Source organism: Mirounga leonina, unplaced genomic scaffold, assembly GCF_011800145.1.
Source record: "Mirounga leonina isolate KUSES-001 unplaced genomic scaffold, KU_Mleo_1.0 Mir_53, whole genome shotgun sequence".
Taxonomy (NCBI): Eukaryota; Metazoa; Chordata; class Mammalia; order Carnivora; family Phocidae; genus Mirounga; species Mirounga leonina.
The window spans coordinates 2,581,593-2,608,668 of record NW_023270807.1 but is presented as its reverse complement, the minus strand read 5'-3'; the positions used below and the strand labels follow the sequence as shown (position 1 = coordinate 2,608,668).

The 27,076-nt window shown below is 54.1% G+C and overlaps 1 protein-coding gene across 5 annotated transcripts in view; it reads right to left on the bottom strand.

Annotated features, from left to right (window-relative positions):
* Nucleotides 1-273: 273 nt before the first annotated feature.
* Nucleotides 274-27,076, bottom strand: part of PPARD (peroxisome proliferator activated receptor delta) — a 79,811-nt gene continuing 53,008 nt past the window's right edge. For 4 of the 5 annotated variants that reach the window (XM_034991752.1, XM_034991751.1, XM_034991753.1 and 1 more), the window contains 6 exons: nt 14,656-14,886; nt 6,163-6,317; nt 5,267-5,405; nt 3,831-4,033; nt 3,202-3,652; nt 274-2,432 (listed from right to left, as the gene is read on the bottom strand). In XM_034991752.1, the coding sequence (XP_034847643.1) occupies nt 2,185-2,432; nt 3,202-3,652; nt 3,831-4,033; nt 5,267-5,405; nt 6,163-6,317; nt 14,656-14,785 (1,326 nt within the window). In that variant the 5' untranslated portion in view covers nt 14,786-14,886 and the 3' untranslated portion in view covers nt 274-2,184. Of the gene's footprint in view, nt 2,433-3,193; nt 3,653-3,830; nt 4,034-5,266; nt 5,406-6,162; nt 6,318-14,655; nt 14,887-27,076 lie in introns of those variants that run through there. The other variant, XM_034991755.1, reaches the window with a different exon arrangement.

Below are 27,076 nucleotides of genomic sequence, written 5' to 3'. Positions count from 1 at the left end.
GCTACCACGGCACCAAAGGTGTGTGTACCCGTTCTCCCACTCGTCCCCCAAATGCCCCGTGCAGGGCAGGAACCTCAGTCCTCCACCTTTGCTGACCGATGAGTGGGGGAGCAAAGCAGGTGATGGGGAAAGGTGAATCAGCTCTCCTGGCCTGCACCCCAAAGTCTCATTTGCCCAGCCCGGTTTCCCCCTTTGCACACTGGATAGGGAGGAGGGGGAGGAGTCCGATCAGCCCCCAGGAAAAACCTGTAAAAAACGGAGTCAGCCTACATCAATTCTTAAATATTTAATTCCCATTTATTTAAAGTTCTGTCAGTCTGTGTACACTATTTATATTAAAAACACAGGAAGCTGGGGATCCTAGCAAAAATATACATTTCGATTTTGGAGATTGTGTTCAGACACTGAGAAGAGCTATATCCTCAGCACCAGGCCTGGGTGGGGGCGGGGGGTGCGTGGTGGCGGAGGGGGCGTGGGGGTCAGGCACAGCATCTCTCCCTTCACAGTGCTGGCTCAAAGGGAGCACCCTAACCCCAATCCTTGGTCAGCTGGGGGTGGCGGTGGGAGTTGTCAGTAGAGACTGATCCTAGGGCATGGAAGGCAGGGGCAGATGGACGGGACTCTAACCTCAGGTCTTCCCCAACCTTTCTCAGAGACCCTCACCAGTCCCTCACCCTTCCAGGCCAGTTTCCTTCCTGGTGAAGCAGGCTGGGTGGGCTGACTTCCTGCTCAGACACAGCATCCAAGCTGGGCTTCAGTCCCTCCTCTGAGGCCGAATACTTCACCTGGGAGGAGGGGAAGGGTAGATGCAAGGGCCAGAGGAGGGGGACTGGGCCTGGCAAGGTCCTTGGTCACCAGAAGCTGTGTAGGGGGAGTTCCCAGTGACCGGCTGGGCTGAATACAGGGGAAAGGGAGAGCAGCAGAACTGTTGGGACAAATGGATGTCACACTGAGCGGGATCAGTTTATCCCTGGCACCTCCCCCATAAGCAGGTGCTGGGCTGGTTCAGCAGGGCACCCCTGCCCACCAAGGGATCTGGGAATGAGGGCGCAGCTCTGCCCACTCACCTGGAGGCCCCTCTGACCCATCTGCCTTGGGGAAGGGAGGGTGAGGGGTGTGGAACCAGGTAAAGTGATTCAGTGCTTGTGTGTGCTGGAGTGTTGGGGGGTGGGGGCGTGCGTGAGCTTCCTCTGGGCTCCTGGTTGAGGCTGAGGCCAGGAACTCCTGAGAAACAGGAGTCGTGGGTGGTGGCTGCTACAGAGTGGTGGGAGAGGAGCTGACGATGACCCCAAGGCCTGGGCTCAGAATTAAGTACACCACTTGCTGCCTTTTCTGCCAACCTCCGCCTCCCTCGAGGCTTGCTCCTCTTCAGTGGGGGCCCCCACCTGAAGGGAAGCCCATCTCCTTCCAGGCTAGGGGTGTCCCCTGGCGGCCAGCGCAGGGGACCATCAGTGACACTGGCCTGGAAGACTGGTGAAAAGAACAGAGAGGGCGTTAGTAATAGGGGGGCTGGGGTGTGCTGCTAGAGAGGGGTTGGGTGGGTAGGGAAGGGTGGTGACAGTCTGGGGGAGGCGTCCTGGCCCTCAGGGCAGGGCCCCCGTGACTGGGGGCCATTGCTGCAGTCAGCCCGGGCCCTGCGTGGCTTCCCCAGGAAGCCAGGCCCAGAGAGCTTAGTGTTTCTTTGGCTGGCCCATGTCCTTTGCTGTGAAGACAGGAGAAGTGAGGCGCCTACCCTTACAGGTGACTGTTGGTGCGGAGGGCAGGCCCATTCCTCCCTGCTCCTGGGGGATAGGGGACGGGGCGGACAAAAGCAGAGGACCTGTTCCATGCTGCTGGTGAAGTAACACAAACTGTCTCACAGAAAGAGAAAGGGGGACAGACATAGGGATGGGGAGAGAGAAAAAGGGAAGGCCAGGGAGGAAGGAAGAGGGGAAACCTACAGAGAGGAAGAGAGAGAGAGCGAGCAAAGAGATTAGAGAAGAGGATCTGAGAAAGAGGCACATGAAGAAGGGGAGGGAGGGAACGCAGGGAGCAAGAGGCTGTGTGTCTGAGCGCAGGAGTGTGATTCCACTGCTCCGGGCCCATGTGCACCCAGGGCTCAGGGCCTGCTCTCCGGAAAAGTCCTGTGAGTGGCGTCTGTCCCAGCTCTGTCCGCCTGCCCCCAGAGGCCCCGGGCGCACGCCCTCAGTACATGTCCTTGTAGATCTCCTGGAGCAGGGGGTGCAGCGAGGTCTCCGTCTCGGTCTTCTTGATGCGCTGCATCATCTGCGCGTGCTCGGTGACCAGCTGCCGCAGGTCAGCCATTTTCTGCAGCAGCTTGGGGAAGAGGTACTGGGCGTACGGATGGTTGGCCTGCAGGTGGAACTCGAGGGCACGCAGGATGGTGTCCTGGATGGCCTCCACCTGGGGCACGTTTATGAGGCCTGGCCGGTCTGTGGGGACACAGGGCAGAGGTGTGGGAGGGAGCAGGCATGCATGGAAGTCTCCAGGGGCGGCAGAGGAGCTCCCCTACCTCTACCCGGGTGGGTGACTTGGCCCAGGGGACAGCAGACCTACTGCTGTGACAGACCCAAGCCCTGTTCTGTCAGTGACTGTTCTACTGAGTATTCTAGCCCCTCCACCCCAGGTCCTGGCCCATCTCCTTCACTTTTTTGTTTTTTCTTCTGAAAAACGCAGTATGACCTCATGGTTAAGAGACTCACTGTCTGGATTCAACTCCCGTCCCTACCACAGGCTAGCGAGGAGGCTGTGGGCGGGCCACTCGGCAGCCTCTCTGACTTCCGTTTTGTCATCTGTAAAACGGGGTGACAGAAGTACCTTCTACACAGGCTGCTGCGAGGATCAAGTGAGTTATAATTTGGGAAAAGGAACCAGAACAGTGCCTGGCACGAAGTAAGCTCTATGGCACTGTGAGCAGGATGATTATTCTAGTTATTGCAGCGGAATCTGAAAAATGCAGGCAAAATATGGAGAATTTCTCCACCGTCAGAAATCATCCCCGTTAACATATTGGCATTATTTCTTTGCAGTCTTTTTTCTGTCTCCTCTCCATCGAGAAGAGGGAGCCGGTCCTCCACGCAGTCGGGGCGTCACGTGTCGCACGGCTGTCATCACAGGGCACCTCCCCACGCTATGCGCGCTCGGGCCTGGCGCCCCGCGGTGGGGCCCGAGCCCCAGCAGGGTGGCCCCACCCTCACTTACCTCCACAGAGAATGATGGCCGCGATGAAGAGAGCCAAGTCACTGTCATCAAGTTCCAGGGCATTGAACTTGACCGCAAACTCAAACTTGGGCTCGATGATGTCACTGAAAGGCTTCCGGAGGCTCCGCAGGAACTCCCGGGTGACGAACCCGGTGCCGTTGGCCACCAGTAAGCCGTCCTTGTTGACGATGGAGGCCAGCATAGCGAAGATGGCCTCGTGCACACCGTACTTGAGGAGGGTCACCTGGTCGTTCAGGAAGAGGCTGCTGAAGCTGGGGATGCTCTTGGCGAACTCGGTGAGCTCCCGCACGGTCTCGACCGTGGTGCACTGGCAGCGGTAGAAGACGTGCACGCTGATCTCCTTGTAGGGGGGCAGGCCGGTCACCAGCTGCTTCCACACCAGGCCCTTCTCTGCTTGCCACAGTGTCTCGATGTCATGGATCACAAAGGGCTGAAAACCAGGCCCCGTGAGAGGCCAGGCCTCGGGGGGACCCCCGCCCATGTGCTCCCCATGCCCCCAGCCTGTACCACGAAGTGAGGGGAGGGAGGAGGCCCGGTTCTCCCAGCAGTCAGGCAGGTGGCGGCAGGGCCCAGAGCCCGGGGCTGCCAGGCCAAGCAGTGACACTCACCGCCGTGTGGCTGGCCTTGCCAGTGAGGATGCCGCGGGCCTTCTTTTTGGTCATGTTGAAGTTTTTCAGGTAGGCGTTGTAGATGTGCTTGGCGAAGGCCTTCAGGTCTGCCACCTGTGGGTTGTGCGGATTCCCCTCGCTTGCCGTCAGCCCTGCCACCAGCTTCCTCTTCTCGGCCTCTGGCATCCGGCCAAAGCGGATGGCTGTATTGGGGGGTGGGGGGGAGGGGGGGTCATCGAGGAGCCCAGGCAGGAGCTAGCACCTCTAACCTCCTTGTCTCACAACAGGTACGTGAGCCAAAAATGGAGACACGTTTTTTGAGCCCAGGACCCTCAGAAGCTCTATGGCCAGCACACTGGAATGTTGGGGGACCCCTCCAGAATGCAAGCGCTGGGGGACAGGGATTCTGTCTTGTTCACAGTGCCTGGCACGTACACAAAGGCCCTAACTCCTCGGGGAGTCAACTGAGCCACTGTGCCTGGAAGGCAGTGCACTGTGATGCGTAGGAAGACAGTTTCTGGTGTCAAAGGCCTGTGCCTGAGTTCCAGCTTGGCAGAAATAGGCAGGCTATTTCACCTTTATTCATAAGAAAAATGGGCTAATACTGAAATCTCACTGGACTGTCAAAAAATAAGACTATTCACACAGTAAGCACTAAAAAGTTAGTCATTAGTAATGGAACAGGATAGAAATCTGGCTTCTCTAAGAGAAAAAGTGAGAAGAACTGCGTTGGCCCTGAGATCTCCTAGGAAATCCGCTCAGCCCACCCAAGGAACAGAGCCCGGGCGGATACAGACTGAAGGGTGGGACCAAACCCCAGATCTGCCAGGCCCCACCATCTAGGAAAAGCTTCAGGTGGAGGGCTCGGTCCCGCTACCATCTAAAAGGCAAGACAGGGTAGCTGTGAGTGGAGACATTTAAACAAGAGGCTCTCCCCAGTCCTCCGGGAGGGCAGGGCAGGGTCTGACCCAGACAGGCAAAAGGGGCAGGTGGGCTCTGCAAAATCCTACTGTATGGGATCTGAAGACAAGACTCTGTAGGAGGCCCAAGTGCAGAGCGGGATCTGTCTCCCGGGAGAGGCCAGCCTCCAGGAAGCTCCTGCCTGGCTCCTGGCAGCGGACCCGTGTGGTCCCTCACTGGCTCCTGCCTGCCTTCACTAACCAAGGAGAGCTGAGGCGATCCCCGGCTTGGCCAGTGGCTTTTTACGCTGTCTCGGGTCACCTGAGCCAGGCTGAGGTGCTGGGTCAATTCCCAGCCCCCCTCTGGGCCAGCGAGGGTGAGCGCCCCAGGCCGGGGCCCCACAGCGGACGTGGAGCCGGAGCCGTCTGGGGAAGGCCGGTCTTCGCCAGCTGCCGCGTCAAGCCGCACCTGCTGCGCGCCGGGCACCGCTCCAAGGGCCCCCCCACCAGGCCGCGCCAGGCCCGGGCGGCTCTCACCGTTGTGCGACATGCCGAGCGCCACGCATTTCTGGAAGCGGCAGTACTGGCACTTGTTGCGGTTCTTCTTCTGGATCTTGCAGATGCGCTCGCACTTCTCGTACTCCAGCTTCATGCGGATCGTCCGGCGGAAGAAGCCCTGAGGGGCGGGCGAGAGGTGAGGCAGAGCCACAGGAAGCTCAGGGTCCTGCTCTGCCCCGTGGGTTCTGTGACGTCAGGGGCCCCAGTTCTGGGTGTAAATGTCAACCTTCCTGAAATCTGGAAGTAATTGGGAGAAATTTCTTTTGGAGGGGAGGGAGGAGGAGAGTAAACAACTCTAAAGCCTTTGAGATCTATCTATATTTAATTCTTTATTTTAGATGCTTCCTTGTGAGTTTGGTAACCTAAAACTGTATTGTGGGTAATCTGGTTTATTCATAAAAGTATCTGGTTCTGGGCATTTTCTAGGCGGCGGTGTGGCAAAATAGTATGTACAATTTTGATGGGCGTGCAGGTAGGAGGATGAACCCGAAAGCACCCCTGGAGAAAGAAATGTAAAGTTTCCTTTTTTCCCTCAAAGAGGCCCTTCCGGGCCTTGAGGTGCAGGAAACACTGCCGTCAGGGTGATGGTTGAGCCCAAGACCCTCATTCTGCCCAGCCGGTGTTCTAGAGCTACGTCCCCAGGGGGCGCCAGCAGCCAGCCAGCCCACATGAGAGGCTGGGGCAGTGCGGAACAGGGCAGGCCTCACCAGGGACCAGCAGGACCCAGGGCGGTGGCCTGGAATGGGCCCAAGGGCCTGGCGGCCGCCCAACTGACAATTCCGCAGTGGGGCTGTGAGGGCCCGGCCTCTCTGGCAGGTCAGCTCTCCGTGTAAACACAGCCCCAGCCGCCAGCCACCACTCGCCGCGGGCCCTACCTTGCACCCCTCACACGCGTGAACGCCATAGTGGAAGCCCGATGCCTTGTCCCCGCACACACGGCACTCCATGTTGAGGCTGCCACACGAGGCCCCGTCACAGCCCATCTGCAACTGGTCCAGCAGTGAGGGTGGCGAGGAGCTCCGGGAGAGGTCTGCAGACACACGACACAGGGGTGCCTTCATATTCAGCCGGGACGGGGGTAGGGGAGGTGACCAGAGCCCATGGGGCAGAGCAGGTGATGGGAAGAGCCCATGTTTCTTAAGCAGCCCTCACTCAGCTCAGACACTTAAGAGCTATGTGCCTCAAGGAGTCAACCTTTCTGAGGATCGGTTTCTTCATCTAGACCATGGGGCTTTTCCTCAGACCTGACATACAGCAGGTGTTTGGGGAATGGCAGCTATCACTATTGGGGGGAAGTCAGAGCCTTCCTGGGCTGTACTCACCGAGGAGGAAGGGGTGTGTGTGTGTGTGTTTTGGGGGGGATGATTGTGTTTTGGGGGGAAGGGAGCAAGAGGAGGAAGACAGAATCTCTTCAGACTGAACTTGGGAAGTAGCCCTCCTAGCTTAAGAGGCTCCACTGTGTGGGCCCATGTAGGGTTGTATGAAATGAGTGTTAGGGAGACTGCAGCCCTCCACCCACCTCACCTGGGAAATTCGATTCTTGTGTGGACTCCACAGAGATGCTGTAAAGGGTATCTCAAGAAGCTCAAACCCATTCTTACAAAACTTCTTGCTCAAGTAGAAAGAAGGCAGGTACCATTCATGCTGACTGGGCAACATACTGAATTTCCCCAGGTTTTTTTCTATTAAGTGTACAAGATGTTTGAACCAGGTGTTGTAAGTATAAGCAAGGAAAGCACTAGACTAAGGCAATGACTTCAGGGTGTATGTGCTGTCAGCTGACTCGGTAAGAATTTCTGGGGTCTCTTTGGAATCTCTCCCCTGGACACTCAGCCATGAGCCCGGCCCTGAGCCCCAGTGTCCCGGCCCAGGGCCAGCTGCATGACCCCACATGCCGCCTGTCCTGCCAATCTGCTGTTCTCTGCTCTCTTTCCTGATGACTGAGCAACCTCCTCAGGGGCAGGGGCCAAATCCCCAGACCAGAGAGTCAGTGGCTCAGAGCAGGATGGCACCTTAGAGAGACCCAAGCCATGAAGCTGAGCCCAGACTTAACATTTCCCAGGCTGGTGTTGCTCCTGGTCTGTCACCCAAATATAGGTCACTCCACAAAATATCTTGATTTCCCTCCCACGGAGTAACCCACCCTCCCTAGACCAAAGTGTACTCCACTCTTCTCACACCTTCCTCAGCTCCCCTTTGGGCCCTAGGAGTGACAGCAGGAAAGCCTTCAGCCAGACCCTACCTGGGCCACAGGGAGGGGAGCATGAGCACCAGACCACAGAATAGAGGACCAGACAGCCCGCTGCCCTCCTGGGCTGGTAAGGGCAGGGGTGTGAGGTAAAATAGCCTGTCCCGTCCCAGGGCCTTCGCTCCTGACCATCGGTCATTCCAGGGGGTGTAACGACCCGCCTCAGCCCACAGATGGGGGAGAGTGGGCTCCCTCCGTCTCCTGGGCACAGTGCTGCAGGGGGGCCTGTAGTTTGGGAGGGCAGAGCCACTCTGGTTTTCTCCATAGCCTTTGCCACCACATTGACAGTCCGTGTGTGTTCACTCAGTGTTGGGTGCCCTCTACCAGAAAGTAAGGGCCACAGGGCAGGAACTCTGCCCCCAGGGTGCTGCTATGGGATGGGGAGCAAGCACGGGACAGTGACTATGGAGCAAGTAAGTGGACCTCAAGCTCCCTGGGTTGGTCCTGCACTCGGCGCCAACGGGCTGCAGGGGCTGGGCAGTCTCCGCCTCGCCTGGAGGTCTCCGAATAGGGGCAAGAGAACTCATGTTATGAGCTGTCCGGAGAAAATGAGATCACGTGTGAAAACCCTTTGTAGAGACCTGTGTGGCGGCTGAGCAGGAGGGTTTCTGGCCCTCCCCCCTCTGATCTGTGTGGTCTGTGTGCATGTTCGCTGTGTCACTTCGTGTAAGCAGCTGTGTTGTGTGGCTTACACATCTGCCTCCTCTGCTAGACGTGGGACATCTCTAATCACACCGCCTTTGGATCTCTAAGCTCACCTCCACCACCGAGTCTTGTCCGCAGCCACCAACCTTTTGGTGGTGCCCTCTGTGTTCTCCCTCCTGGCCTCGGAGGCCGGGCAGGGGTCTGGGCACTTGCCCTGCACGTGGCAATGCCACCCTCTCTTTTCATTCAGCGGACATTTGGTGAGCACCTGCTGTGTGCACAGCAGGATCCACACCCTGCCCTCGACTAGCTGAGGTGAGAATGAGGTAAGAAAGCTGGAATACGAGGGGCGCCTGGGTGGCTCAGTCGTTAAGTGTCTGCCTTTGGCTCAGGTCATGATCTCAGGGTCCTGGGATCGAGCCCCACATCGGGCTCCCTGCTCGGCGGGAAGCCTGCTTCTCCCTCTCCCGCTCCCCCTGCTTGTGTTCCCTCTCTCGCTGTGTCTCTGTCAAATAAATAAATAAAATCTTTAAAAAAAAAAAAAAGCTGGAATACGACACGGCGAGTGGCAACACTGGCTGAGGGGCGGGCAGAGGGTGCAGGACTTGGAAGGCGCCACCACCAAGCCTGAGGCTCTCGGGGAAGGTGACTGCTCCCCTCTTGGGGCTCAAAGATGAGATCTTTGGGAGACTCCAAGTCAGCTTCCAGATGCTTGGGAAGAGCAGGCATGAGGGTGAAGAATGTGACTGAGTTCAAATTGGTGTCTTAGGCTCAACACCCAGCTCTGCCCTCTGGGCTTCAGTTTCCTCCTCTGTAAGATGGAGAGGACAGGAGTATCTATCTGAGTCATGGTGAAAAGTAAGAGTTACTACAGAGAAGAGCCCTCGGACCTGGAAGTTCACATCAACATCAGTGTGAGTTAGGATGGTGCTTATCAGAAAGCTGCAATTCTGCACTCCCCAAGCTCTGTACCCTACACAGGCAGGGACCGTGACCTGTCCTCCTTCTGGCTGGCTGTACCTCTTCCCCCGCAGCTTCACGGAAATCCAAGGTGGGGGTGTCTCTGCTTATTGAGGCCCGGAGAGCCCCCAGGACCAGACCAAGCCTCCTTTCACTTCCCCTGGCCTGCCACTGGCCCGTGGCTCAGGAGCATTAGGACCACTGGGAACCCTGGGAGAAGCCAAGATGCTCCGGCCCCACCAGCCCCTGAGGCAGCCTGAGCTCCGGATCCTGAGGAGACACCCCGGGCGAGTGTCTCAGAGGTTAGTGCTGCAAACGAGACTGTGGAGAAACAGGCCCAGGGCACTATCAGGGCGCTGGGCCATGGCAGTCCCGCCCCTGGGTCGTGAGCAGACACAGGCTGCAGAACCTGAAAGCAGTTGGCAATGCTTGGTGGTGGCTGGCTAATGGAACAAGGGCACCCCCTGCCCGTTTGGAATAAAAGAACAAAAATAACTGCCAGGCGGAGAGAGGCAGGGGAGATGAGGCGCTAGGATGGGCAGAAGTGTATGCATCCTCCAGGGGTAGGTTTTGTGCCAGAGTGCATGTGCAGTGGGGATACTGAAGTGGTGGGGGCTTGGGAGTGGGTTTGCTTTCCTTTAAAAAAATTTTTTTTTAAGATTTCACCTATTTGACAGAGAGAGAGAGAGCACATGTGCAGCAGAGGCAGGAGGAGAAGCAGGCTTCCCACTGAGCAGGGAGCCCGACACGGGACTCGATCCCAGGACCCTGGCATCATGAGCTGAGCCGAAGGCAGATGCTTAACTGACTGAGCCACCCACGTGCCCTGGGAGTGGGTTTTCTAAAGATAAAAGTTCTGTTTCTTCCTGGCTGATCACCTGGCTTAGGGTTTTATCTTTGAATTTTACCCAAAAGTAATGATGGCAGAATGCTCCCCATTCTAGGGACCAGGTTCTGAAGGTCCCACTGCCTTGCCCATGACCTCCCGGTGGGAGACTGGGATTCTGAGAGGCTGTCCCCCTTACCAGGAGTCCCTGCCCCTCAGGTATGCTGGGTGGGGACATGGGCCACGCCAGTCTGAGGGCCGTCTGCCTGCACAGCGGCTCTCCCCAGCCAGCCCAGCGGCTCTCCCCAGCCAGCCCAGCATCGTCCTCCCCTGGCTCCTCCTGAGCTCTCAGGAAATATACTTGCTCACCCAATGGCCATCATCCGGGCTCTGCCCTGCCTCTGAACTTCCACTCCAGACACACCCTGTCTGACCCCCCAAGCATCTCATGAAGGCCCACCTCTCCTTCTACCCCAGGAAGGGAGGGGGAAAGAACCAGCATTTATCGCCCACCCCCCAAAAGCTTGTTAGTATCATTCAATATCACCTTGGAAGATAGTAACAGACACCATTTAAAGTTGAGGAAACTGAAACTTGGTGAGGTTAAGGGACCTGCTCAAGGTCACCTGTCTAATACCTGGTGGGGCTGGGCCTTGAACCTAAACCTGACTTCCCTGTGAAGAGTGCGTGTCGATACTAATAATCTCTTTTTTGTGCACGCCTCCCATGTACCAGGCGCTCTGCTGGACCCTTTATACCATTAATCCCATGGGAACCTTAAAATAACCCTTCAAACAGGTCTTCTGACCCTTTTATAGGTGAGGTTAAGTAACATGCTGACAGTGGCATTAACCAGATCATTAATTTTATGTGTCACCTTGGCCAGGCCATGGTACTCATGGTGACCAGTTTTTGGTCAAACACCAGTCTAGATGTTGCTGTGAAGATATTTTTTAGATGGGATTAACACTGAAATCATTGCTCTCCATAATGTGAGCAGGCCTCAGCCAGTCAGTTGAAGGCCTTCTGGAAAAAGACCGAGGCCTCCCTAAGGAAGAAGGAATTCTGTCTCTGGACCGCCTTCAAACTTAAGATACAGCATCAAGCACCCTGGGTCTCCGGTCTGCTAGCCTGTCCTGCAGAATCCAACTTGCTAGCCCTCACAGTTGTGTGAGCCAATTCCTTACCTGTGCGCACGCACGCACGCGCACACACACACACTCTATGTATGCACACATCCTATGGATTCGGTTTCTCTAGAGAACCCTGACTAATACAGTAACAGAGTTAAGAATTATAACCTAGAACCACCTAACCCCCGGGGCTGAGCTCTTACTATTCATTAGTACTAATCAATAATTCATGCTCATGATAACCGATCAGACATGTCACTGCTGAGGATGACACCATGCCATTATTCAAATGTTTAGGCTCAGCGTAAACACTAACCCCAACACCCAGGCAGTGAACTATCAGTTGCACCATCTTGGATTACAAGTTCAGCAAATAGACACTATTGACCTTACTCACATCATTTACGTATGGATGAGAGTTCTCTTGCATATCTAGTCTCTACTGCTGGAGGTATACTGTTGTCATAGCTGTGAGAGTGGCCAGGAGGGGTCAACACTATTTACTTTGCTGGCAGAGTCCCACAGGCAAACAGCTTCTGAAGTCAGGGCCAATTCTGTGGGACTCTGGAGCTGGGTTACTAAGCAGCCTCCTTACTTCTGTCGTCCTGTTCACCTGCACAGTGGGCTTCTCAGGGCTGGCGTGCAGCCTTGTCCTCAACTGAAAGGTCAGCCCCTGCCTGGACACCCACTGAGTGCTTGCGGAGAGAGGAGGTGCCAAGGCCAGGAGGAAGGACACTTGATCTTCCTCAGCCCCAGCCCGCACTAAGACCCCTGACCTCTTCCTAGGGTGTGGATGTGATGCCCATCACTGAAGTAGGAGGGGACAGCTGCCCCCACCCCTACCCAGCTCGGGGACCCTGGGCGTGTGTTTCCTTGTTGCTGAGTGCTAATGGGGAGATCTGTCTTGCCTGCCGCTTTGTCAGGTGTTGAGCTCGGGATAGAGATGCAGAACCTCTGAGGGGTCAGAAGGGAAGCAAACTAGGGATCTTCTTGCTGTTTCAAGGCTCGAGGCTGTGTCCCATCCTCCTGAATTCCTGAGGGGACTCGAGGCCAAAGTCACAGACTCATGGGGCAGGGTAGAGAACCTTACCCGGCCAGCCCTTGAGGTGGGCAGACTTTAAAGGCAGAGCCTGAGAATGGAGAAGTGAAGGCACCAGCCAAAGCCACAGCTGACAGTCACCGACTTGAGATTCCTGCCCTGGTTTGTGTGATTCCCAGCACAGGACAAAGCTCTGTCTCCAGGGCCCCTCACCTGCTGGCCTTTTTTGGGAAACAAAACTGCTTTACCTTTTTAAAGAAAAGCCATGCGTTTGCTTCTTAAACGGTGAGAGTACTGTAGACTTGAGAATAATACGTAATGGTGTGCACCACTGTATGATGCATCCTCTCCGCCATGATCCTACTCCCCTGAGTTAATGGCACAGTCCTTTGCGTGTACACTCTTCTAGTGCCTTCCATGATACTTAAAGATTTTTAAGCAGTGGGATCCCCCATTTGGCAGGAGCTCTTTTTCCCGTCAGTAGATTCAGACCCACCCTATCCTTGTTAATGGCTACACAGCATTCCACAGTGTGGCTCTACCACAGTTTACATAACCAATTCCCCACAGATGGGCGCCTGCCAATTTTTTGCTTCTCTGAGCAGTGCTGCAGTAAATAAGTGTGGAAATCTCTGTGCACTCTGAGCGAGTATTTACATGGGATACATTCCTAGGAGGGGAACTGCAGGGTCAAAGGAATGAAAGAATGAAAGGCTATGCAGTTCTCCTGCATAGCCAAGCTGCCCTTCCACCCTTGGTGGCTGGAGGGCCCTTAATCTGACAGGCTAAATGACATCTCATTTTGAAGATGTCTTCTTTGATTGGTGAGTAGACTGAAAAACATTTTGTTTTCCGGCCATTTGTATTTGTCCAACCATGAACTGCCTGTTTCTATTTTTCTGTTGTTTGTCTTATAGAATTTGCGGGAACTTTTTCTATACAATGGCTTTAACACATAATGATTATATTAAAAAACCTCCTCCTGTTTCAATTATTGAACAGGGAAGTCTTTCTACCTCCACTCTATTGTTGTATTGGTAAATGCAATCCATTAAAAATCACATCACACATGCACTGCAAGGGTGGTTGGGCAAATTTTTCTCAGACGTCTCCGTGTATGCCCTAAATCCCACTGATAAAGCTCCCCGAGATGCCATCCCCACGTCCACCTCGCCTTGCCTGTACACCCAGGCCCTGTGCTCTGGTCTGCACGTGAACAGGAGTATCATGTGGGGATACGGTCCCCACAAGGGTGTGTAGGAAACTCTGGTTAGCCATTCCTCTTCTGAGAAAGGCTGGTCTCTAAACTCATTCCAGTCACCAGCCAACTCCCAACCAGGGGTTGGGAGATACTTTTTCTTGAGTCCTGAAATCACACCAAGCCCACTTTGGTCATTCCTGGGTATGTGGGTGGGATCAGAGGGATGGGAGAATGGCCCTTCCCTTACCCTACCCACCACGTGCCCTGAAGAGGAAGAAGCTCTGCAGAATCCAGGAACTTGTTCTGCAGGTTCCAAGTAGTATGGCTCCAGGATTTGGGCCTTCTCTAACTATAGGCCAGGCAGGAACCTGCTCTCCTCAGCAGCCCTGCCCCACCTTAACTCTGACACAGGGCTCCAGAGACCATCCTGTGGGGTGGGCCTACTCCTCTGCCCTCAATCACCACCCATGGCCGGGATCTCCTTCAGTGAGATCAGGATGTCCCTTGCTGGAAGCGCATCCTCTCGTGACCCTGAGTTCCCTCTGAGGGTAAGGGAGCAAAACTCAGCTGAATGTGCTGGCACTTAGGTGGAGGGAGAAGGCGAGAAGCGGTGGGGGAGAAGGGGCCAGGGACAGGGAAGGGGCAGCATCAGCAGCAGGGAAAACCAGGGGCCAAGGAGTGGATTCTGGGTGCCCCTGAAGGTGGACATAGCATGATGATGAAGAAGATGGGGCGAGAATAACACAGGGTCCCAGAGATGAATGTCTACACTGCTGCTAGCAATGGATTAACAAAAGGGGAACCGACAAGTGAGATAAGAGCAGCTAAAAACTGGCTGGCTGCACAAAAGTAACCTTAATTATAGTCATTCAGACTAGCTGCTTAGCATTTATGCCTAATTACGGGGCCGCTCAATGATGAGTGTCAGCAGCAGGTCACTGCAGCTGTCGTGACTGATCGTTACAGCCGCAGGTACAGCTGATCTTTCCAGCGTGCTGTTAAGGCAGATTGGCTCCGGATCCCTTGGGCAGCAGCAGTGGGAACCAAGCGGATGACGACACGCATTATAAATGCGAACTCATTTAATTCTCACAAAAGCCCCTGTCCACATCCCCTACAGGCCCCGTGGTTTTCACAGAAAGAAGAAGTGCAACTGGCCCGAGGTCCTGCAGCTGAAGGGCAACAGAACAGTGGTGTGAACCCCGGCTGTCTGGCTCTGCCCCTCTGTGCCCCATGATGCTGTCTGCAGAGGGCACGGTTCCTGCTCGGCCCACTCGGCATCCTCTGCCCTGTGTCCCCTGCCACCCCCTCCTCACCTGTATAGCTGCTGGAAGGAAGTGAGTGCTCTGGTCCTCCATTGAGTTCTGGGGCTCCTTCTGCCTCTGCCACTTCCTTTTTCTCCTCCTCTTCCCGGACCTCAGGGGCTTCCCCCGGTGGCTGCTCCATGGCTGATTTCCCCTCGGCGCCACGCCTGCAGGCCCGGTCATAGCTCTGGCATCATCTGGGTCTGAACGCAGACGGACCTCTACAGGGCAGCTGCCATCAGCCTGGGCCAAGGAGACAGGGAGAGGATGAGAAGGTGTGAGAAGGGCATGTGAGAGGGCTACCACCGGGCGGGGGGGAACAGCAGGGAGGGGTCTCCCCTGCTCCTGCTCCTTCACGACAGGCACGCCTCCTCCCTGTAGTGCTAGCCCATGGGCTCTGCTCCTTGCACCCCGAGTCACTTCCCCTCCTGCCCTTTGTCTGCTTGGTTCCTGAGGCAGGTCTGTGGGGTTCTGAGCAGTCTCCACAAACCAGACAGGGTGACACACCCCTGCACCACCTTTCCCTGGCTCCTCGGCCCCATCCTGCTCTTGGCGCCACATCAGAATGATTTCAGGGGCTTCTTCCAACTCTGGTCCTCCTGGAGGTCCTGATATGCATTAGACTTCCTAACCCCCGCCCTGTCCCCTCCAGCACTCAGGCTCTCCTACGCCGCAATTCCTGAAGGGAGTAGGTCTTATCCTTCCTGTGTTTAGGTGTGGGGGGACAAAAAGACCGGAGCCCCTGCGGTGCTAGGCTCACAGCTGGCAGCAGATCTGCAACTGGACGCTCAGCAGCACAGCCATCAGGTAAGGGGAGATGTGCTCGGTCCAGGAATCTTTCCGAGGCAGGGTTACAGGGTGGTGACTCCTGTGTGGAGGAGGCAGTTCCAACCCTCGGCAAGTGACATATTGCCCACAGATGCCACCATCAGTGGTGGTAAGACCATGAGGTGTTGTGGGGCAGTCGTCCTGGCAGGGAACAGTAGGGAGACACCTTGAGAGTGGGGTGGATTTTGACCAGAGATGGCACGGAACTTGTCTTGGGGACAGAGCATGAGAAAAGACTCAGAGGCAGCACAGCAGGGAGTGGTGAGGAGTCCCGGTGGCCAGGGAGTGAGCACTGTGGGAGCGAGGATTTGGAGGGACGGCCAGGAAGGTGGGCTGTGTCCAGGCACGCATGCATGACTGACTCTATCCTGAGGCAGTGCAGGCTGTGGGAGGATCGAAAGCAGAAAAGACCTGCTTTAGGGCGCCTGGGTGGCTCAGTTGGTTAAGCGACTGCCTTCGGCTCAGGTCATGATCCTGGAGTCCCAGGATCGAGTCCCGCATTGGGTTCCCTGCTCGGCAGGGAGTCTGCTTCTCCCTCTGACCTTCCCCCATCTCATGCTCTCTCTCTATCTCATTCTCTCTCAAATAAATAAATAAAATCTTTAAAAAAAATAATTAAAAAAAAAAAAGAAAGAAAAGACCTGCTTTAGGGAAATCCAAGCAGCTGTGGGCCTTCTGGATGTGCCACAGGCAGCTCAAACTCAACCTATCCAAACAGAACCCACCATCTGCCCCCAAACCCGCCCCTCCTCTGGTAATCCCTACTTTGGTGACCCACATGTCCATCTACCCGCTTATCAAAGCCAGAAGGCAGGGGTCAACGGAGACTCTTCCCTCTCCCCCACTGCTCTACACTTGCAAACTTGGCTGGACACTGCAACCACTGGGGAGTTTTTCAAAATATGGATGTCTGGGCCTGTCCCCAGAGATTCTCATCTGATGGTTGTGGGGAGCTGCTTGGGCACTGGAATCTTTATTTTTAATTCTCCTGGTGATTGTCATGTGCAGCCGAGCTTGAGAACCACTGTTCCACAGCAAGGCCACTTCCAGCGGACAGTAAATCCTCCCTCTCTCATCATTCCTCTCCAGCAGGCTTTCATTTTCCCTTGTTTGGACTGACGACAACCTCTTCAAGTCTGTCAACAAAAGGCAGTTTGGAAATTCAGCCCTCGAGTCTAAGAGCTGGGAGTTGGGAATCTAGAGCTGTGGGGAGCATCCTCATTGATTTTGACAGTCACGGAAGGGATTCAGTTCACCAAAGGAGAAAGCAACATGTCAAGGGAGGTCAGGGGAATAGGCACCAGAGCAGTGGCCAGACGCAGGAGAGACGTGGGACAACCAGACAACTCAGAGTCATGGGAAGGGCTGTTTCATGAGGGAGCGCTCAACCGTCTCAAATGCTGCGGGGTTGAAGGGTGATAAACTGACACATGACCCCTGGAATCAGTGACCACCAGGTCATCAGTGACCCTGTGAGGCAAGTTTCAGTCAAGTGGTTAAGATGGAAACTGGGGCTCTGAAGAATAAGTGGTAGGACAGGAGGCAGGACAGCAAACGGAGACTAGGTTTTTGGTAAATACGTCAAGGAAATAAATGTACTGCCTCGAGAAAGTGGCAAAGCCAGGAAGAAGTTTTTGGACTAGAGGAGACTCAAATAAGCCGTGGGTAGAGGAGAGGTCTGCAGAGAAAGACCGTCTGAAGATTCCAGGGGGAGGCTGGGGCAGAATGACTGATGAGAGGGGACTAATTCAAGGGCACAGGAGGAGGAAAATACAAAGAAGTATCGTGGCAATTGGGGAGGGGGTGATGAAAGCTCATCCAGGATGGCCTCACTCTTTTAGTTAATAAAGTAGGCGGGAAAGTTGTCCACTGAGAGTAAAAGATGGGACTTGAAGAAAGCAAAGAGGCTGGGTGGACGCACTTTGGTAAACATGACAGGGAATTAGCTGGAGAGCAATAAAAAGAACTGTAGCAAAGCCACAGTAATTAAAACAGTGTCGTACTGGCACAAGAATAGACAACCAGTGAAAGAATACAGAGTCCATAAATAGATGCAAACACACATGGAACTTCAACATGTTACAAAGACAGTACTTCACATCAAAGAGAACAAATGGATTCTCCAATAAACAGTAATGGGACAACGGAGTAGCCATCTGGAAAAATTAAGATGGATCCCTACCTCAAACTTTATATCAAGATGAGGTCCAACTAAATAAAAAAAAATTTTTTTTTAAGTTAAAACAAAAATATATGCATTATTGTGCACCTGGCTGGCTCAGTCCATGGAGCACGCAACTCTTGATCTCAGGGTCATGGGTTCAAGCCCCATGTTGGGCATAGAGACTACTTAAAAAAATTATATATATATGTGTGTGTACATATATATACACATATCTATAAACTTTCTACATGGTAGAAAAAAATCATAACAAAAAACAGATAATAAACTGGGAAAAAATATTTGCAACTCTCATCAAAGGACTGATTTCTCTAAAACATTTCCTATAAGTAAGTAGAAGCAGGGCACCTGGGTGGGTGGCTCAGTCGTTAAGTGTCTGCCTTCGGCTCAGGTCCTGATCCCAGGGTCCTGGGATCGAGCCCTGCATCAGGCAACCTGCTCAGCAGGAAGCCTGCTTCTCTCTCTCCCACTCCCTCTGCTTGTGCTCCCTCTCTTGCTCTCTCTCTCTCTGTCAAATAAATAAAATATTAACCAAAAAAATACAAATTAAAACAATTCTCAAATACACTTTCTACGATCAGATTAAAACAAATGCTAACACGTTGCTAAACATGTGGGGAAACACAATCTCACACATCCCTGGTGGAGAGGTAAGCTAGCACGACCTCTGAAGAGGGTAATTTGCCTACATTTCTCTAAATTACAGGTGCGTATATCCTATGACCCAGAAATTCCACTTCTTTGTGGAAATCTTTGTGACATTTCTGTAACCTTCCAGTTTTTTCAAAACAGAGTTTTTTTTTTAAAAAAAAGCTAAAAAATTCTGGCTTTCTGGTTTCTCTTGAAAATTGGGCAGACCTGGCCACTGGGTGCCTGCATGGCCCCGACACCACCCTGGGAGCTGAGCAGTGGCCTCCTCTTTATGTAGACAGGTGCTCCCCACTGGCACCCATGGTCTCGGCTACTTCCTGCGGTCACTCCCTAGGCTGCTTCACTCATGTGCACTGCATGAGGTGTCCCCTCCTGTGGGAACCCGAGTCTAGTTAGCATAAATCAGTTCCTCAAGGATCAATGACTGATCATCAAACTAGACCCGGAGCAAGGCCAGGGAGGGGCTCCCGCCACGTGGCTCCGATTACAAGTGGCAGCCTTCTCGTTGTTTACCTAATGCCATTCCCCCTTCTCCCTTACTGACGCCCGGTTTCTTTGGATCAGGCACGTGCTTAGCTAAACGCTCCATTTCCCAAGCTCCCCTGCGGCTACTGTGTTCACGTGACACAATGCTGACCAATAGGTAAACAGAAATCTACTGGGAGGGCCTTCTGAAAATAGGTTTTCTCTCTGATCAAAAGAGACAAACGTTTGCCTTCCCCCTTCCTGCCTTGACTAGGAATAAGGGCCCGGACGCGGAGCAGCAGAAGACAGGTTGAGAGGGCAGGGCGGGAGGAGAGAAGGGGTCTCGGGCCGCTGCTGAACCAGCCGTGGAGCGCCTGTCTCCAGACTCCTTGCTGCGGGAGACAACGAAACGCCTGCTTTATGAGGCCCTGTTTGCCAGACTTCAGCTGCCGGCAGCTGAACACAATCCTAGCTGAAACAACACGATATCGGACACTTAGCTGAAGAGGAGAATGGGATCGTGGGAGGGGGTTGACACCAACACTGGGAAAAGGACCTTGGCGATCACCGGGGGCAGTTTGTGGACATTGTGGCATGGAGTAAACTCTCCAAAAACATCAGTTATTCTCTGAATAACAAGGACCAGAGACACCGGTTCATCATGCTCCAGGACTGAAAAGTCTGGGGCAGGTGAGGGGTGAGAAAGCCTCAACCAGGCCTGTGCCGGGGGGGGGGGGGGGGGGGGGGGGGGGGGGGGGCTACAGGAGGCTTCTGAGGAGCAGCAGCCAGAGTCTGGGCAGCGTGCTGACAGAAGGCTCAGACAACGTGACTTCGACGGAGCTGCAAGCACAGTGGTGGCAATGACCACAGGGTAAGTAGTGTGAGGCTGAGAGCAAACTGCTTCTGGATCTGCGGAGCTTGGCTGTCAGTGGACACAGGGAAATGCACACCAGACTGTGGTGACAAGAGCCGGGGAGAGAGGGACATGAAGATTTGGGGTCCCCCTTAGCAGCTGGAAACAGAGGAGGGAAAACTACAACCCTGTCTTGTATAGATAACTTGACAAAATATTTTCTCGCTCATTCCCTCATACCCTCCGATCCTCTGGGTGACTCTGGGGAGACGGGACAGAGTTCACAGTCAGTCCTGAGTCCTGGCAGGAGGGGTGGGAGGTGACTGAGCCCCCGCTACACGTCACGTCTGGTGCATGAAAAACAGGCTCTGCTCACTCCTCCCGAGCTCCCACAGGTGAGCCCTGTGAGCTGCCCTGCGGAGGTGAGGGAAGTGACAAAAAGCTCAGCCCTGCGGAGCCTGACAGAGTGTCTCTCGGAGAACAACGCAAAGGATAAAGCAGAAGACCACAGGGTTTCAGACACAACGGGGTCTGAGCCTGGCCAGGCTTCCGAGGAGCCGCGTGCACTGGGCCACCTTATGCACCTCTGACGCCTTGAGCCTCAGCTGCTGCTTCCATATACCTACTGGTAGAAGGTTCTTTCACATGACCAGAGGAACTGTTACCAGCTTCCAGGGGTGCAAGTGGATGCCTCTTGAAACAGATGCGGTTCTGGGCTCTGGCTAGAGTTTTGGATTTGGGGCCAGGGTCCCTGGATTCCAGGCAGATGTTCGTGCCCTGACTGGAGTTGTCTCTTCTGGCTGGGACCAGCAGAAGGGGGAGGGGAGGAGCAGTCTGGTTGTTCTAAAACCCACACACGTCCCTTGGGCTGTTTCATGTTTAGATGTAACCGCTGTGCTGCAGCCCATCCCTGCATTTTGCCAGAAACCATCCATTTTCACACAGCCCCGGCTGTTCCATTTACAGCTGAGGTCTGCCCATCTCCCGGCAGCCACGGCCGCCCCACCCCCACCCGGTGGCTCTTCTGCGCTTGCCAGGTCAGGAGCCACTTTGATCCTGGGGGCCCTCCCTCCACCCCACTGGGCCCAGGCCCGCAGGCTGGCCCTATCCCTGCAATGGACCTTGTTTCCCTTCCTTTCTTCAGCCCTAGCACACCCTGGCACCAGGTCTAACTCTGGTGTGACTGAGAAGCCCAGGTTTTTGCTACTGCGACCCCCATTACTGTGCCAGAGCCAGGAACCCCGATTGTGTCCCAGCTTCACCCCACTTACGAGGTTGGTGCTGTCAGCAGAGAGGACAAGGGTCCTGCAGCCAGAACGAAGAGGTGCTGTTCTGTTGCCCTTGGACAAAAAATGGAGTCTCTAGCAAAGGAATTTCTTATAAAACAAATGCCTGCCTACCCTGATTCTGGCATGCACACGTGTGTGTTGTTTGCATACATGCTCACACAAGCCTGTAGTGCGAGCAAACCCAGTGCTCCCATTCCAGTACCCTTTTTTTTTTAAAGATTATTTATTTGAGAGAGAGAGAGAGCACGTGTGTAAGCAGGGGGAGGGGCAGAGGAAGAGGGAGAGAATCTCAAGCAGACTCCATGCTGAGCATGGAGCCAGACGCAGGGCTAGATCCCACGACTCCGAGATCATGACCTGAGCCAAAATCGAGAGTTGGACGCCTAACTGACTGAGCCACCCCTCCAATACCCACTCTCTTGCCCCAAGAAGAATGTCTGGCCTTCTGAGCGAAGGTGGGGGGAGGCGCATGCTCCATCCATTTGCCATTGGGCAGGTCTAGTTCATGGGCAGAGGTAGGAGCTTGGCCCAAGTGACCCAGAGCTGTACAGAGGCCTGGTCTGGGGCTGGAGCAACCAAGCCACCTGGGGCCCTAATCCATCCCCCAAGGTCTGGACATCCTCAGGAGGTGGAGCACCCCTGCCACCCACCGGCAGGCTGCACGCTCCGACTGGGCTCAGGCAGTGTGCTGGAGCCCCACTCATCTCTCAGAGCTGTGCAGCCTGACAGCTTTCTCCCTGCACCAGAGCCTAAGCTGGGTCACAGCTCTAAGCCTCCAGCTCCCCACCTCCATCACAGTGGTACCAGCTTCCATTCTCCCAGGGCTTACTATATACCAGGCTCTGTGTGCACAGACATGTAATCCTCACAACAACCCTAAGAGTCAGGTACTGTTACTACATCCATTTAACTGATGAGGAACTTGCGCACAGAGAGGGAAAGTAACTGGCTCAAGGTCACACAGTAACTGGAACAGCAGGATTGGAGTCCAGGCAGGCTGGTTCAGGTGTTAATCACTGCACTGCGTGCCTTGCGTGTGGTGCTGGGTACGACTGTTATGTCCAGAAGACGGTATGTGCCTGCCCTGTTGGATCTAGTAGCTGCTCTTAGCCTCGGTCTGGAGCCATCACTGTTGAATTCTTTGTCTAGCTGCCAATCCCCAACTGTTTTTCTGTCAAGAATACCCTGGGTCAACGTCCTTCTGGATACTCCCTGCCAGAAAATGACTGCTGTGTGCTAAAGACAGCCCTAGGCTCTGGTCCCTGGCTCCTTCTCCAGCCCCATCCCACTCGCCCTGAGCGGCAGCACCACTCTCCGACTCTACAGGCTCGTACTGGCCTCAGCCTGGCATGCTGCCCCCTCCACCTCTCCCCTTCAAGAGTGGGCTCTCCTGCACCTCCTCCCTGTGGAAGCTCTCGCTGACCGGCCCCGTTCTGTTCCTTCCTAAGGCAAACCTGAGCCGGGGCCCTCCAGATCTGCGATCACTGCAGCAAACTGCACTGTCAAGCAGCTGGTCTGGCCTCACCAGGCTGTTACCAGTTTCCCAGACAATGCCCTCTATCTTGCTGAGGTAGGGCCCCAGCACCTGGCACAGTGCCTGGCATCCAGTGAGTGCTCAGCACACACTTGCTGGACAAATACACAGACATTAACCTTAGGCACAGTGTTTTTTCAGTCTTAGCATTGCCACTGTATCGGTTTTCGTGTATTATCACCCCTGAGATGCAATACTCCATAGAAGTTAATTCCAGGCGCTTCTGTGTCAGGCTGGATTCAGACCTTGGCTCTGCCCCACCCGCTCTGTGACTTGGGGAGGAGACTAACTTCAGAGTTCCTCAGCCCGACATCTGGGACGCTACTCCCTAGCGTGAGCAGAAGTCAGGAGGTTTAAATAACCACACAGCCAGGGCTGAGTAGTGCTGAGTATCCGGTAAATGCCCAACAAATAGGGACGGCGGCTGCTGCCGTGATCATCACTGTTGGCTCATCTTCAGGGATCACAGGGAGCAAGTGACATTCCAGGTCTAAAAATGGGCTAGCCTACTGGAATTCCAGGGACCTAAACTGACCCAGAATTTCCCAATTCCCTGCCTTACAATCAACTGTGTAGAAGAGAACCGACAGGGAGCTCCCTACTCTGGGCACGTGCTTCTCCTTCAGACAGCTGGACCCAAACCTTCCTCCACTTCTCGTGCTCCCCCGCCCCAATGCAGATGACCCAGTTGTTGCCCTTTCCCCCCTCACCCACTGCAGGGGGATGAGGGTCAGCAGTCTCCAGATCAAGGGCAGAGGTTGCCCCATATCTCTGGCGAGCGCTTTCAGGATCAGCAGTGAGAGAGGCCATGGGAGAGTGGGCCTGCTTGGCTCTGTCCCAAGCTTTCCCATCAATCATGAATCCGGGTACTGACCCAGTGCCCTGGTTTTCCAGGCCAGCAACTCCATGGGGCTCTTTGCTCCCCATTTGCCAATCCAGGTCACCCCACCCCTCTCAGGGCATAGGAGAGGTCTGTGTGGCCTTCTTGCTGGCAGGCCACCTGAAACCAACCCCCCAGAAGTAGCGTGGGGGCTGGTTTTATTCAGAGAGATCTGGAACCAGAGAAAACACAGGCAGGAGGCCACCCTTGCCCCTCACATTTTGTAACTTTTCCAGTTCCACCAAGAGTCAGCCCCTAAGCCCTGCGGAGTGGAGCTGAGCTAAAATAAAAGGAAAAGCTGCCTCAGGGAGCTACTGAGAGTGTGGCAGGGAAGAGATGTGAGTGCGAAAAAGAGGGCTCTTCACTCAGGATCCGCGGGACCTGAGTATGCTGGGGGGCCCGGACCCCCAGCCATCACCTCTCCCACTATAAGGGCTAAGGCGCTGAGCACTGCCATGGCTGCCTTGGGCTGAAGCCACTGAAGACTAAGGAGATACCAAAAATCTCCAGTTTTGGGGCGCCTGGGTGGCTCAGTCGGTTAAGCATCTGCCTTCGGCTCAGGTCATGATCCTGGGGTCCTGGACCGAGCCCCATGTCGGGCTCCCTGCTCAGCAGGGAAGTCTGCTTCTCCCTCTTCCTCCCCCACCCCCGATCGTGCTCTGTCTCTTGTTCACTCTCTCTCTCAAATAAATAAAATCTTAAAAAAAAACAACCCTCCAGTTTTTACAGACAACACAATCTCAGTGATGTCAAAACATGTACATAAGGCAATAGAAACAAAACTGGAAAGACATGGCCTAAACTGAATGGTATTTTTCTCTGAAGGGTCCAGTTATGTGCTTCTTTTCTTTTTCTTTTTTTTTTTTTTTTTAAAGATTTTATCTATTTATTTGACAGAGAGAGACACAGTGAGAGAGGGAACACAAGCAGGGGGAGTGGGAGAGGGAGAAGCAGGCTTCCCGCCGAGCAGGGAGCCCGATGTGGGGCATATGCTTCTTATTTTCTCATATTTTTCTGTGTTCTCCAGTTTCTTCACCGTGAGCATAGGTTACTTTAATGATGGGAGGGGAGGGGGGGAGACATTTAAAGAAATGTGGTGGACAAAGAAAACAGAATCATATGCTGAGATACTGCTGTGGTAAAAGAAAGGCCTGCCCAGAAGAGACCCAGATCTCTCCTCCTGGAAGCCTGAGGGAGGAAGGAGGTCCCACTGCTGCTCAGAGAAGGCTCCTAAGGTAAGGGTGGTTGTGCCAATGGGCAGAGGGCCACACCGGGGGACCTTTCCAGAACACTTCTCGTCTGAGGGCCTCAGGTGCTATGGCTCCTAATGCTGTCAATGCCCTCCATTCTTCTTCTGGGCCCTGCCAGCTGCTTTCATTCACTCACTCAACAAATATTTGTTAAGTACCTACTATCATGTGCCGGGCTACATGAGGCAAGCAAGCAACACAAATATGGAACTAGGAACCACGACCAGGGCTCCGAAGGACCAAGGCCAAGCACAGTGGGGGCACACTCAGAGCGTGCTACCCTAGCGTGGGTGGTCAGGGGAGGCCTCTGACTGAGAGGCAGGCCTGCAGGGTTCTGGGCCATGGGGAAGAGAAATGTGAAAAGGCCCCACGGAGAGAAGATGGCATGGCCCCTTTGAGAGCACAGGAAGGCTGGTCTAGCTGGGGCTGGAGATCACTTCGGGCTTCAGAGGGCAAGCTGAGGATGTGGGTGTTTATCCAAAGAGCAGGAGAGTGCTTAGGAGGGTTGTGAAGAGGATGGGCAGCATCAGAGCTGCATATGAACTTCTCGGGCTGCTGTGGAGGACGGGTTGCAGATGATTTCAGCCGGGCTCTGAGAAGCCAGGGTTACAGCAAACCTAGCTGGGCACCGATGGGAAGGAGAAGGCTGCCTCCCAGAGCCCTGGAAGGCTGGGCATGGGACGCAGCCGCCTAGTCATTCCTGGGAAGATCTGCGCGACAGAGCAGAGAGGTGAGGCCCTTGCACGGTGCTGTGTGCTTCTCCAGCTGCCCCATCTGTGCCTTCTCAGTAAAACATCGGTGCAGGGTTAGATGACCTCCAAGGCCCCTTCCTGCTCCGACTTCCTTGGCTCCAGCCTCCTAGCACTGTCCTGGTCTTACTGATTCCCAGCTGTGACATACACACAGATCTGGGGAGCAGACGTGGCACTTGGCACTGCTTGGCAGGAGGCTGACTGCCGCAAGTGGCCATGTTCCTGGGCCCGACAACTCCATGCAAGCCCCCCAAACTCCCGACACACAGCTCTCATGGCCGGCACACCAAACTGTGGGCCAGTGGCCCCGCTCTGGGAGCTACATGGTGACAGGGCACAGACCAGATGCCACTACACATACCCTTTTCTTCTTAAACAACAAAGACCAGGACACCAGCCAGCCCTTTAAAGTTCACAAAGCGCCTTCGGGTACACAATCCCATTTAATCAACCCGGTGGGAGGGCGGCAGACAGACTAATGTGTGTTGAGCACTAGAATGGATTATTTCACTTTAAAACCATGATGACCCTCCCAGGGAAGCTCTAACTCCTGCTGGCCACATGAACAAACTGGGTGAGGGAACAGAGGCTGGTGGCAAGGGAGGGGCAGCGCACTGAGGGGGTGGCCAGGTCTAGCGAGAGGGAACAAAACTCTGCCCAGCCCAGGAGAAATGGGACTCACAGTTGGAAGGGGGAGGCAGAAACGGGGGTCAGCAGGGCTGAGTGACTTCTGAACCTCTCCAAAGGGAGGGGAGACAGGAAAGAACCCTATAGCTAAGCCAGGATTGGTCAGTCCTGTCCAGGAGAAACTGTGGCTCCCAAGTTCAAGCTTCACCTTTAATAGTGTTCATGTCCTTTGACCTTGTAATTCCCCTCATAGGAAAATGCACTGCGCTGTTCAGGGCAGTGTTATTTATAATAATGAAACCGTTTTTTATAATAATGAGAAATATTTATAATGAAAACGAACAGAAATGACTCTATGCCCAATATAGGAATGGTTACAAAAATTAGGCACCCCCTGAAAAATGGAGTACTATACAGCCATGGAACTCATGTTTCCATACAGTATTTAATAACTTATTTTTAAGTGAAAAGTAATAAAATACAAAATTACATAGACAGCATGATTCCCATAAAAATGACAAGAGAAAGAATGGAAGGAAGTTCCCTCGTATGCATAGGGTGGTAAGTGATTTACCGTTTTTATGTTGCTGTACTTTTTGAACTTGATGTACCAAACATGTATTATCTTCATCTTACACTTAACCCATCAGAGTATGTGATACCATTGCTGGATCCTCCCTCCTTTACATCTTTTCTTACTTGGCTCCCAGGCTTCCTGGCTGCTCCTACGCAATCTCTTTTGCTGGTCCCAGTGAACTCCCAATCTGAAGGTCTCTTTCATTTTCCGGCTACACTTGCCCCCTGCATGATCTTAAACTGGCTCGTAGCTTTCAATACCTTCAATAAATATGCTTATGACTCCCACATTTATTTCTCCAGTTCCAGCTTCTCTGACATCTCCACATGGATGCCCAGTGGTATCCGAATGGAGCCCTTGACCTTCCCCCAAGGTCTTTTCCATCTCAGTAAAGGGCATCTCCAGCCTTCTAGTTGGTCAGGCCAAAACGGTGGAGTCAGTGAATCCTGTGGGCTCTGCCTTTAACAAACACCCAGAACCGAATCACTTCTCACCACCTCCACTGCTATGATCCTGGTCCAAGCCAACATCCTCTCTTGCCTGGA